The 12,783-nt window shown below is 38.7% G+C and overlaps 1 protein-coding gene across 1 annotated transcript in view; it reads right to left on the reverse strand.

Annotated features, from left to right (window-relative positions):
• Positions 1-12,783, reverse strand: part of RAPGEF5 (Rap guanine nucleotide exchange factor 5) — a 155,573-nt gene that overhangs the window by 27,514 nt on the left and 115,276 nt on the right. The window contains exons 12-17 of the mRNA XM_053990492.1: positions 8,576-8,654; positions 7,330-7,474; positions 5,926-6,023; positions 5,161-5,191; positions 4,148-4,226; positions 1,019-1,168 (exon numbers count right to left, since the gene is read on the reverse strand). Coding sequence (XP_053846467.1) covers positions 1,019-1,168; positions 4,148-4,226; positions 5,161-5,191; positions 5,926-6,023; positions 7,330-7,474; positions 8,576-8,654 — 582 coding nt within the window. The remainder of the gene's footprint in view (positions 1-1,018; positions 1,169-4,147; positions 4,227-5,160; positions 5,192-5,925; positions 6,024-7,329; positions 7,475-8,575; positions 8,655-12,783) is intronic.

The raw sequence follows: 12,783 nt of genomic DNA on the forward strand, positions 1-12,783 counted from the left end.
AGGGTCTCAACAACCAGAGCAGGGCACCATCTCCCTGACGCCCACATCAGTGCACTCAAAAAATACATTTATTTAATTGAGCTTAGCATGGAGGAAAAAAAATGTGACCTTCCAGTTCTGAATCAAAGATACAAACAGAACAAACCAGCACTTGTGTGTATTTCATTTAACTAGACTGACAAAGAAGTAGCAATGAGTGTTGTAACTTAAGACGCATCCTTTGTCTTAGGGGGTCAACACCAACTAATGTTATCTGAGAATATTGCCAAGATATTCTACACTCTTAGTCCTTTTGTAGATACAGCTTCATGGTTCTATGTACCTAGTTTAAAATTGCTTCCAAAAAACATTGCAACGATCAAAACAATCTGACCAAGGAGCTTGAGACCTGCCAAAGACCAAAGAAAATCTTGGGACTTTGGCTGGTCCCTAGTAACACTCCACAATCACTCTAGTCTTTCTTAAAAAAGACAATAAGCCCTTCTATTTAATGAATAATACTAAAATAATAGGCAAAATAATAGGCAAAATATGTAAAAAAATTACAAAATATTGCTGAGATTGCTCCCAGTATCTTAATTGTGCAAATACATGTCTTCCTCCTTTCAGCTCAAGAATATTTGTTATCTATGCCATAAATGAGGAAACAGCCATGCATATAGTATTTGCTATTCCTGTCTCTATTTTCAAGGCAAACCATGCCTCATTGACTTCAAAATTAATTTAAATTCCAAACCAGGAGGTTCATCTGTGAAAAAGAAATAAAACCTTGCAATACTGCTGGAGACTAAGAGTTCTTTACACTCCCTTCCCAGGCAGGAGATGCTACATCCCACGGCACCCAAGAGCGAGCTGTTGCCATGGAAACAAGTCTCTGGGAAGCAGCTCCTCATTGTTCCCCTGGTCATCCAGCTGTGGGCCCACGGAAGAACAGCTGTATCCTTGCATCAGAAAATGCCAGCCCTCCCTTACTTGATGCACTAAAAGGTAAGCAATCAGATGGAGGGAAGTTACTTACCACCAGAGAATGACACTGTCACCAGCGCCAACTCCTCCTCCGGGTACTGGATCTTTTCTGCCACGATCTTCAGAATCTCCTGCGCTGAAGTCGACACTTGAGCTTTCACACTGACATAGGAGTGCTCCGTTATATACACACGGCAGAAAACTGCACAAAGGAACAAAGACATGCTCAGCTGTAGGCAGAGATACCTGAACAGAGCAAAGAACAAACTTGCAGACTCCACCACAGCAGTGCCTCAGCTGCCTGGCTGCTGCAGGAAGGGCAGTCACTGTACCCTGACACAAAGGACATGAAACTAAGCATAAACATCACCGTTTCCCCCCTCCCCACTTCCTGTCCCTGGGAAATTAGAGTGGCAAGCAAATGGAAACATAGACTCCCACAGCAATATCTATTTAAGACTTCCTACCCTGAGGATTTGTCACAGACAACTTCCTTTACTGCCTATCTTCACTGAAACTCATTTGTTGCCATCTTTTCTCTCTACATTTTAGGTTCAGATAAATCACTGCCCTTTCAGTATACTTCATGTCTGCTGCAGAAATTATTTTGGACCCCCATTTCTACCTGGAGCAGGAAGCTTTGCAAAAACAGTGCTCCCAGGTTTTCAACCACTCCTGATAACTTATCTGTCTAGACATCTGAACTCTTTGCATTGCCAGAGTATTTCAGCACCAGCAGAGACTGCCCAAACTGCCATACAATCAGTTGTGACAACTCATTTCCTGAATCACAAGCAGCACATATAAATGGGACTGGTTTGGAGAAACTCCCTGGGCTCACTCCTTCCACTGAGGTCCACGAGTTGGTTCAGCTCTGGGAATGCTGTGGTCAGCTCAGCAATTACTTTCTTCTGCTACAAAAAGGGTTGTACACTCCTTCTGCCTGCCAGAATTTTAGGTTTACATCTTCTGCAGAGTTTGCCCTAGCTAGTTCTTTGAAATATGCCACACTTAAGCGGAAGAAACTGAGCTGCAGACTTGCATAAATATTTTGAAAATTACATCTGCTAATCAGAATCATCATAGCTCTTAGTTTCACACTCACTTCAGTGCTCAATTAAACTTTCAATTTCCTTCTCCTCTAGCACTTCTTACTCTAGACAGGCTGCTACCATGCCAACACAGAACAACTTTTCTTCTCCAAAACGGTTGTATTTTTTGTATTCTCCTTATTGACAGATGTATGTAGCAATAGCTTTTTGCTTGTCCTACAGATTTCATGGCTTCAGGGCACTTTCATTAGTGAAGACTATGCCAGAAGCAGTTAAGAAGTCTATCCTTAAGAAAAGGGATTTTTTCCTGCTGTAGTAAAGAAAAAAATGAATATGAGAATGAAGGGGTAACTTAACATTGAGTATTGGGGAAAAAAGCTGTTTTATTTTTTAATTCCTTTTTAACCTGTCTCTGCTGACAGAGAGTAAATGAGATGCTCATTCTACGGCAGAATCTTTTATCAGAATGGATACACATCATGAAGTTGGAGACATCCAACTGCACTTTAAATTACAAGGTAGAAAAATAAATTTCAGAAAATGTGACAGGAATATTTGGACTCCATATGCAGATTGACACACCTTGCTTACAGCAAATTTGCTTGAAATGTCCTCTCTGTCATTTGCAAACGGACAATGACAGTGATGTCATTGTATAAATGGGCTATTGATTTATCCTTCTTTTTACACTAAACTAAATCAACCCACAGGTCAGACGCTCATGCACAACCACCATAGTGATTCTCCCCCTCACACCTTTCCAACGTTCTATCTGTGGTATCTCTTGGGATGGACCACGTCATCTCTTCCAGGAGCCTGTGCTGCTCCTCTGTCAGAAGGAGGGAATGCCAAAGGGAGGAAGTGGCCATGGACTGCAAGCTGCCCTGGTAATGATTGCAATAGAGGATAAAACACCTCCGGTCAAGTGGCACAGTGCAGCTTGGACAGACCCATCCTCCAGAAGCACCATCAGTCAGACAGCATTCGACACACAGGGTTAGATGGCCAGCCTCTGCATCTGTCTCTCCCCTCCCCAGCTTCACTCTGGCTATTTCATTACTTCAATCCCATCATAGTCCATGTCTCCTGCTCTCAAGGAGTGAGACAAAAGCAATTTAACTCAGTCAGGAGTGGCCTTGCTGGGTCCTGTCCTGGTGACTGTCCTATCACAGTCACACGGTCTGTCCCCTTTCTTTCACCAGTACACTTTCCTTTCCAGTCACCCGCAAGCTGTGTTCAACTTTGAAAGAATAATGAATGTGGGGGTTCTCATCCACAAATAACATTTTTAGAAGAAGCCTTGGTAACATAAACCTCAAAACCCCCTACATTTGAAGCACAAAAAGAGGATTATCTATCAGCAGCACATACTGTGCAAGTCTTTCAGCTTGCTGTAGAACAAGCTCAGTTTTTATTCTGTCACAAATGAACACTAAAAATACACTGACTTCCAGTGAACTTCTGGAGTTTTGCTCTCAGTAAGAAATGAAGATCTACTGTCAAAGAGCGAGGCTGCCAGGTAGGAGTTCCTTCTGCCATTCCCTGCTTGTGTACACAGTGTTCTCCTCTCTGCCTCCTTCTTTGCTCAGGCATTGCAGTAGAGGGTGACAGCCTCACTGCCTTACAGTACTAACAGTGATGGAGGGAAATTGCCTTTTGAAATGACTGGCATTAAAGTGAAGTGGCACCTTGCACTCCACACAGAGATGTTTCAGAGCAGAGACGGAGCTAAGGCACATTCCCAGAGTTAGCAGATCCTGGCCCATTTCATGCGACAGGCTTATTCATTCACCTTTCACAACCAAGATGTAGGTCAAGAGACCAAGAGCATGAACTGGAGCACAAGTAATGCCTGGTGGATGGGCTGTCAGCACAGCTAGGACATACACAGGACTGTGACAGGGATGCTGGAGGAACTGGACAGGGCAAAAACCCCTTGAGATACCATGGCACTATTGAGCCCTGCAAACCAGGAGGAAGGAAGGTAAACTTGCCAAATATTTCTTCTTTTGCATCCCTAAGGTCTTATTCAAAAGCTATATGTCAGCTAAAGAATATTTACATGGAAGTCCTTGAGAAACAATTGTATAGCTTTTGAGCTTTTCCTCTACTCTTTCATTTTTACTCACTTTCTTCTGTTTCATTCACGGTTCCTCTGTGTTGCAGCCAGTTCTCCTTCACACTGAACTGGTGGAAAAAGGTTTTATTCTGTAAAGGAGTGGAAAAGAAACAAAGGGGAAAAAAACCAGTGATTTTTTTACGTCCTTGCTGTTTACAAAGCAGTAATTCACAGAATAGAGCATTTAACCCATATCTCTGGCCAAAAGGTTTCTGAATAGGAAATACACCCACCCTTTCTTGGAGCAGCAAACTGGGAGTTGCCTTACTAAATAATGGCCAAGGTGGGGATTTTGGAGGAAGCAGGACATGCCAAGGCTAAGCAGCCTGCACAATTCAAGGTTTTCTGTATTCATGTTCAGAGCCCATTTCTTACACACTTCTTATATACATTTCCTATGTACCAATCAGCCTATTTAGCAATTTCACTACAACCTCATGTTCTGCCTTCCACATTCTGCAGGAACATTTTAAGCTTATTACACACTTCAGCTTCAGCCCAGTAAAACTGTCAAGCACAGCAATTCACCTCTGAGCAGTTTGTACACCAGCTTTCTCTGGCTGCAGCTTCTCCCTCCAGTCAAAGAGACAGATTCATATTCCTCTCTTTTTGTCTGATCCTGTCACAACAAATCCGCCCTTTGCTCTGTTTACTTGACATCCACGTAAATGCCTGTGTTCACCCCAGTTTGCCCAGCTTGCCACATCCCTCTAGCTCGGTGGGGACACCCTCCCAGGCCTCTCCTGAATTTTGACATCTCAAAGCATCTTGTTAACATGCTAATACTGTCACAACCACTGCAGGTTAATTCACACTGCTGATATGCAGGATACACTCAAAGAAAAAAAAATGTTCCTTAAGCAGCATTGCAGGTCTAACCTCACTGATGTGTCCTGTCATGTTTTTGGTCACTAGTCACATTCAGTTAAGAAGCCAAGAAAAGAGAGAGAAGTGGGCAGAGAGGAAAAAAAAAAGTGAGGTGGTAAGTTATCTAGCTATCAGCAACAATCAAGTTGGCATTACCTTTCGATGAGGTGAATACTCATCTACAGTGCTGAAACAAAAAGGAAAATCACAATTATTCTTTCCAGCTAAAGCTTAGGAAAAGTTTTAGCTGTAACAAACTTTACAAGATCAGAAAGTTTTTAACAGTAAATGGTCACTGCAGAAAGGCTGCAGAGGTTCTTCAGGAAAAACTAAAGGTATCTGGCTCAGCCAGAGAACTTTCCTTTGACTTGCATAATCGAGGTAGTGAAAAGCAATGCTGCCAGCCCATGAGCTGTTGGAGTAGCAAACACAGCAGTCAGGGTCACCCTCAAGGGCACAGCTCCTTCCACTTCCCCCATGGCCAAACCATGGAAACAACCTCCATTTGTTGGAAAAACATGCCAATTAAATATCTTTTATAGATGACAATTATTAGTAAAATAATAACTCTAAGGTGACTATTCCAAGTTATTTGCTTCTCAGTACTGCAGAGAGAATGAAGGTACCATCTGAAGTCACAGACTGCAACTTCCAAGGGAATTTTTGCCAGCTTCTCCACAAACCATTGCTTTGTCTGTAAGTCATCCCAAATGAAACTGATGGGAGTGAATGTTGAGTCACAAACACTGCCCATCAAACATCAGAAAAAACGGAATAATCTAACCTTCGTTTTAAGATGAGATGATTTGTAAAACTGAATATGCCACTTGTATCACTTATCACCTTACTGAATTACAGAAAGATAGCAACAAAAATAAATTACACTCTGAATAAAAGATCACTAACATAATCAATACTTACTGACGGCGATGCATCCCAAGTATCTTCTGAAATTCTTTCAGGTCCTTCTCAAGAACAGGATACTCATACACATCATCTAACACATTTCTGTATATAGTCTACAAAACAAAGCAGGATCTTAGAACACCTGACAGCACAAACATTAAATCTAAGGCATCACATCAGTGGTCTAAGTCAATTCAGGCATTATCCTACTAAAACAGCAGGATATTATTATACTTATGCAAAACCTGTAAGGAGAGAATGTTCCTGTTTAAATTTCCAGACAGGTCAATATTTAATATTCTTTGGAGAAACACTCTTACTTAGTAGTGTGTACCAAGCGAGAGGGCAAAATGCTTTTACTATTTTGTCTATAAACAGGAAAATTTAAAACGCCACTTGAAGCTATTACATGAAACCTGGGTTAGGTCAGCATAACACATTCTGAACCATGACAGCACATCACACCATCACCACTTATCCAAAATGATAACAGATCATCAGATAAGGACTTTTAAAATGGCAAATATTCTACTCTACCTTTCCTCACATTTGCACACATTTTAAACTGATCTGATGTCTCCCACAAACTCCCACAGCTCTCCCTAGCTGTAAACTAATACATAAATAAACCTTACTTTTAAGTTGGGGAGAAGACATTGTTGTGACTGAAATTCTAGGAAATATTTTCTCTACACTTTTTCTGCACGTAGATCCTTCCCTTTCCCTTCTAAGGAAATGAGGATCACATGTATGAGCTGACTCACCAAGTTTGCTTTAGTCCCCACATTCAAAGATTTCTGCATGAATGATTTCAGCCGACGACCCTGTATGTTGGTTTTGTAACTACAACCATCATTAACACTATTGCTGTTTAATACTGCACACAAGCTTCCAGAAGAGGAACTGTGAGACAGTGAAGAGTCACATGCCTCCATGGCCAGAAAGCCCTGCATCCAAACAGGTGCAACTCAGGATGACATCACTGATGCCTGAAATGATGTCCCCTTTCCAGTACAGCAATACACATCTAGTATCAAAAAGCAAAAATCCTAAGGTCTCTGCTTCCATATGCAGTGTGTCCTACTTAAAAAACAAACCAAACCAAACAAAAAAAAAAAAAAAAAAAAGAAAAAAGGAATCTCAAGATTTTCACTCTGTCAGTGGTTTTTCTTTTGAATTATTGCATGTATTTTTTTTTCCTTTTCCTAATAAATTGTATTTCTGATTTGGAGTCTCTCACTGCTTTCAAACCAGAACAGTCATTTAAAGAAGACACATGTAAATCATTTTATATTATAGATTTCATGGCGAAGATCTAAGTATGAAAAAATATGTTTTATAGATTTTGCTGTTGGGGCTTTTTAGACACAGTATGTAATTAAACAGTGCTGAAATGCATCACAGAAATTGTTTCAATACCTTTAAAAATTGTTTTAAATGCTCATCTTCGTGTAACCAGTCTTTGTAGAGAGAAGTCCACTGAGACACCAAATGCAAGACTTTTCTTTTCCTACAGGACACATCAGAGTCGTCTTCTTTCCCTTGGTGGTTCTTAGCACAATAGGTGCAGTAGGTTAAGGAACATATAATAAGATCTCAAAGAAACTTTAAAATTAACTGTTGGCAAAGACTTTTCAATCATCTCATTTGCTAATGAAAGGGTTTTTTTCACTGAACTGCTCAGTTTTAAATGTTTTATCCTGTCTGGAGCTTTAGGAGTTTCATAACTTTTGGGAATGAAATTTTCAGTAATAGGAATTTCAATTCATCCTCTGTGTCAACAGGATTTTTTTCCCTTACAGATTAGAGAGATGAGTCTATGAAAGTAAAATCAATTCAAAAGGTATTATACGATGTTCAGTCATATCTTTTCTGCAGAACTGAGAATGAACCTTTGCCCTGCACACCGATGCCAATGTGAATGTCTATGGGAAGAATGGCAAAGCATAACTATAACACAAAAAACAGGCAAAGGAAGTCAGTTTCTTTTTGTCTGCACAAATTATACTATCTGCAGAAGTGACTCTATTTAAATTTTTAAAAAAGTGAAATATTATTTCTACCATTGCTCTCTATTCATAAGGCAGAAGCATTAAATGTCAGATGATACATTAGACACTTGCTCTTGTCTCTTCATGGTTCTTTGCCTTATAAGGGAAAAAAATTGATGGTTTCACCACAAAATTTAAAGATGGGGAAAAATTAAAAAAAAAAACAAGCAAAGAAACAAACAAAAGGTTCATTTTATAGCCACAAGTTTATTCAAACATTGATCCATAGCTTTGTAGCTTATCCAAGTCATTAGAAATACATGAAAATAATTATTTTATCTCAGAATGAGTTAAGACTTATATCCTGTAGTACATGATAAAAGGAGTAGAGACTGCAAAATTCTTTACGTTTTCTCCTTGTGTATTCTGTAATGTATTATGCACATACAGCTATTCTATGAATTAACATAATCTGGGGAGGTTTTACATTCTATCGTGTCACAGTTATAAAAGTTTATTTATCTTCAAACAAAGCTGACATAAAATTGCATTGTTGCTATGAGTTAGACATCTGTCTCAAAACCAGGCATGTAGCTTTGCTATAAGGCTCAGCAATAGATAAAACTATGAATAAATGCGTGACCCCATGAATATAAGCTTCAGTAAAAGGATATTGCCTCAGAAGGGCCTGGCACAAGTCATCGGTCGTCATGAAAACTGTGTATGTGAGAAGGAAATCATCCAGGAGAGTTTCTGCAGAGGAAGACAAAAACAGCCCAAGGTACAATACATTAGCAAGAGCAGGAAGAAAGTATATACTCCTGTTACTGTGCATGGCAGGAACAGGATGCCTGCCCTTAAAAAAAAGGCCCAAAGAATACAGAATACATAAACCTTTAAGTTTCAAAAGTTAACAATGTGTTGCTCCTTCAGAGATCAGTCCCTTTACTTATCAAGTACATCCTCAGCTCCCAAAGCACCAACAGGCAAAAGTATGCACAAAATCATTCATCATAGTTCAGGAATCAGTAAGAAAGAGTCCCTATAACAAACACTGCCATCCTAGTTAGCTCAGCTGCACACAAAGCAGCCTTTCCACACATTAACTTGTTCTGGAAATTCAGAAGAATAGCATTTAGTAATAAGAGAAAAAAACTAGGATTGCCATGAACTGTGATTAACATCTATGCACAGTAGTTGAGAACCATGAAATAAATATATTCAAATCTTCAGATGGTTGGTTAGTCTTGTGGGCATCTCTGTAAGTGCTGAGAAGTTTTCTCTAAGGTTTGTTCAGTTGTATTAATGAATGTTTTTTCTCCTTCTGGTTTCTATCAGTGTTACAAAATCAGGCTGAAGGTACTTGCCAACAGACCATCCTTATGCAAAGAAGATGTAGCATGTCATGTTGTCAGGACAAACAGACAGTTTAGGATTTCAGTGTTGCTTTTTCATTCCTCATTCCCATGTCACACTATTTTTAGGATTTCCCCAAACCTTTACTGCACAGATCACTGGGGTGAAAGCATTGGGTTTGCTCTTGGGTGATAGGGCTCAAGGTAATCTCATGGTTGTCTTCAAAAACCCAGTGGCAGAATAGAGATAAGACCAAGCCAGACTTTTCCTGGAGGTGTGCTACAAAATGATATGGGGCAACCATCAGAGATGGCAACAAAAGAAATGCTTTCTAGATTAAAGTACTTATTTTTTCCTCCTGTGAGGAGGTCCAACATGACATGTTACCTGCACAGTGTCCAACATCACTATATTCAGGGCTTGCCTGTGCAAAGCTCTGAGCATCCTGGTCTAACTGAAGCTGCTTCCAGCATGGGTTGGACCCAACGGTTTCACAGCTCCCTTCCAAATGAAATTATTATAAAAATTTTAAACAAATTTGATTCCAATTTTACTAAACTACTCATGCACGATGCATGATCTAGAGTATTTGGTTCACACAACAAAATCTTTATTGCAAACAGACAATGTAATTGGTCTTTGTAACCACAAAATAAAAATATTTCTGCTTCTTTCTCTGCTTTTGGGGTGTTTTTTTTTTCCCAAAAGGTAAGATTTTCCTCAAGTTTTGAGGGATTCCGTTTGACTGTATTTCTTTTAATTTCAGCAAATACGCTGTGTTTCCTTTAACAAGAGAACAGCTCTGGTTTTTTTTTCAGATAAGAACAGAAACATGGACAGAGGCTGAACAATAAACCAAGTGATTTCAATTATACTGTAGAGCAAAAAATATTTTATCAGTGTAACTAGCTGGTATTAGTTAGCACCAATTATACTAAGTTGTGATTTAAGTGGTGAATTTACAACTGCAAACACTAAGGGCCAAACCACACCTTATGTGAGAAAGACATGGCTGAGCCCTGATTTCCATATCCTGAATTTCTCCCTATTTGTTTGTGATCTATTCCAGTCCAAGCTAGTGCTTTTGTACAAGTGTTCAACTGAGAGCATCCCAGCAGCTTTCCACAGCAAGACTGCAATTTCACAATAATTTAGACCAATTTCTGTTACAGCTGCCTTGGACCTTTTCAGTAAATTATTGATCCCATAGCTGTCGTGCATAACGGCAATGAGAATTCATCCATGTATCATTCAAAGACAGATGTCACGTGGCTAAACACGGATGGATAGCTGATGACATCCCACCCTGTGAGCATGGGACTCAAAATACCTCCAGTGTCTTTAAAAAAAAAAATAGTAAGTCTATCTCACTCAATGCATTTAACAGTGCTGGTCCAGAAAGAGTCCTGATCTAAGGAGGCATAGGTTAAACCCCTTGCACTCAGAAGAAAAACAATTAAACTCTTTATTCTACCCAACATTGTTAAAAATGGTGGAAAGTATTATCTCTGCATAAAAAGAGTATTTTGTCTCAGTAAATGAAAAGACATGGTGAACAGCTTGTTCTCTATCTGAAAGGTCATCTATTCATTCTCTTGCACGTCTTTTGGATGGTACAATGAGGCTATTTAAGTTGGAGGTTTCACAAACATTTGTTTGGAAACAGCTGAGCTTGGAGTCAACAAACACATTTTAGTTCTTTACAGAACTATGTGACTGTGCAGTGATCCTCACAAAGTCAAAGAGATGTTTACATCAGATTATTTCCCTGATTTCCTAGTCTGTGTAGGTGATATCTGAGCTTCAGCAAAACATAGCCATGTGTTCGGAAAAGAAATTAACTCCTTGTTGAAGCAAAACTGTGATATTATCAATGAACTTCTCTAATTGTTCAAAGGAGTGTGACTTTATCATAGTAACTGGTGTTTAGCAAAACGACTTTTATGTTTATTTTTATTACCTGATAATCTGCTTTCTTCCAGTATCCCAAAGTGTTGGAATGGAAAGCAAGACTGGTTTTACTATCATGTCAGTTTCTTGCTTTTTTGTTTTCTTTTCTTGCAAGAACTATGTTACGGACATTACTAATGCAATTCTCTCTCTCTCAAAAAAAACCAAACAAACAAAAAAAAAAAACAACCTACAACAAACGGAACAGTGATGGAAAGTCTGAAACTGTACATTTGCCCAGGTAACTTACAATTAGTTTTAAAGCCCTCTGTTCATCTCCATCTCCACATCCTTCCATTCACAGTCACATTTCTAACAACCCCATCAACATACAGTATATCACTCAGCCCACTTAAAGTTGCACATATGTATACATAGTGATTTTTTTTATCCTCTAAATGCAGAAGAAATGCTAAGAAAAGTTAATAAATTAAGTTTCCTACAGCTTGTGTATAGGCTAAATTTCTTCAAATTGCTTCTGAACATGTTTAGAAATTTAAACCCTAGAGGAATGTTGTGAACAAAAAAAGTCTGGATTATACATGTGGTCCATTAATAGCACCACTCATCCATTAAATTACTTTAACAAGTAAGCAATGAAAGTGCTTTTGTAAGATTAAATATCTATTACCAGACATCACCTAAAGACTTTACAATAATATTCATATTTTAAAACGCCTGAACTAGCTTGTAGGTATTTTCCCGAAGTCCTACTGTTCACTGTAACTATTTTCTATATTTTCTTCCTAAATGCCCTGTAATTTAAACTCATTCCTGAATATTTTTTCATGTCATAGCAGGAACACAAAACCTGAGGGTGTACTGATACTTCAAAAATAATCTGCTCAAAACAAACAACTGCACATTTGTCAGACACTTTTGGACATTAATATGTGTCCACAAATGATGATTTGTGGTCTTAATCTACAAATGGAGAGAAAGGGTAACCATGAGAGGATTTATTCACAGCATATTATTCATTCTCTTACTAATGGCCACTAAGAGCAGTGAATTTGAATGAGGAAGAGCTGTAACTGTACAAGTTGGGCTGACAGTTATGAACAAAAGTCTTTCTGAGATTTTTCTGTTTAGTCACATTTGATTTAAGAGTTACAAGAGGCAATTCCAGTCAATTAATTAATAATTTACAGTTCACCATAACCCCACTCAGAATGGCAGTGAAATGCATAACCCTTTTAAAATTTTACTCTGTGTTCCAGTTTCTGCCTAAATTTGTGACAATTTCTCCTATCATTCCTATAGAAAAAGTTTTTCTATCGTTTGTAGCAAACAGGGAGAATAAAATTCACAGTAATAGCTGGAAAAGACATTGGAAGGGAAATCTTGGTGCAAAAGCCTATGATGCTACAATATTTTTTTTCTCTTCTTCATGAATTTTTATTTAAACTTTTTCTTCTAGCCATCAACCTAACTTTTCTTTGTTTCCCACAATTTTTCTTTATTTGGCTAAGCAACTATTACTAAGTCAGGAGTTATACTGCAGCTATGGAATATTTAATTTCAAAGACAATTTCAAGCATTTTAAAGCTTCATTAAGACATGCAACAGAACCAGC

Source organism: Vidua macroura, chromosome 1, assembly GCF_024509145.1.
Source record: "Vidua macroura isolate BioBank_ID:100142 chromosome 1, ASM2450914v1, whole genome shotgun sequence".
Lineage (NCBI taxonomy): Eukaryota > Metazoa > Chordata > Aves > Passeriformes > Viduidae > Vidua > Vidua macroura.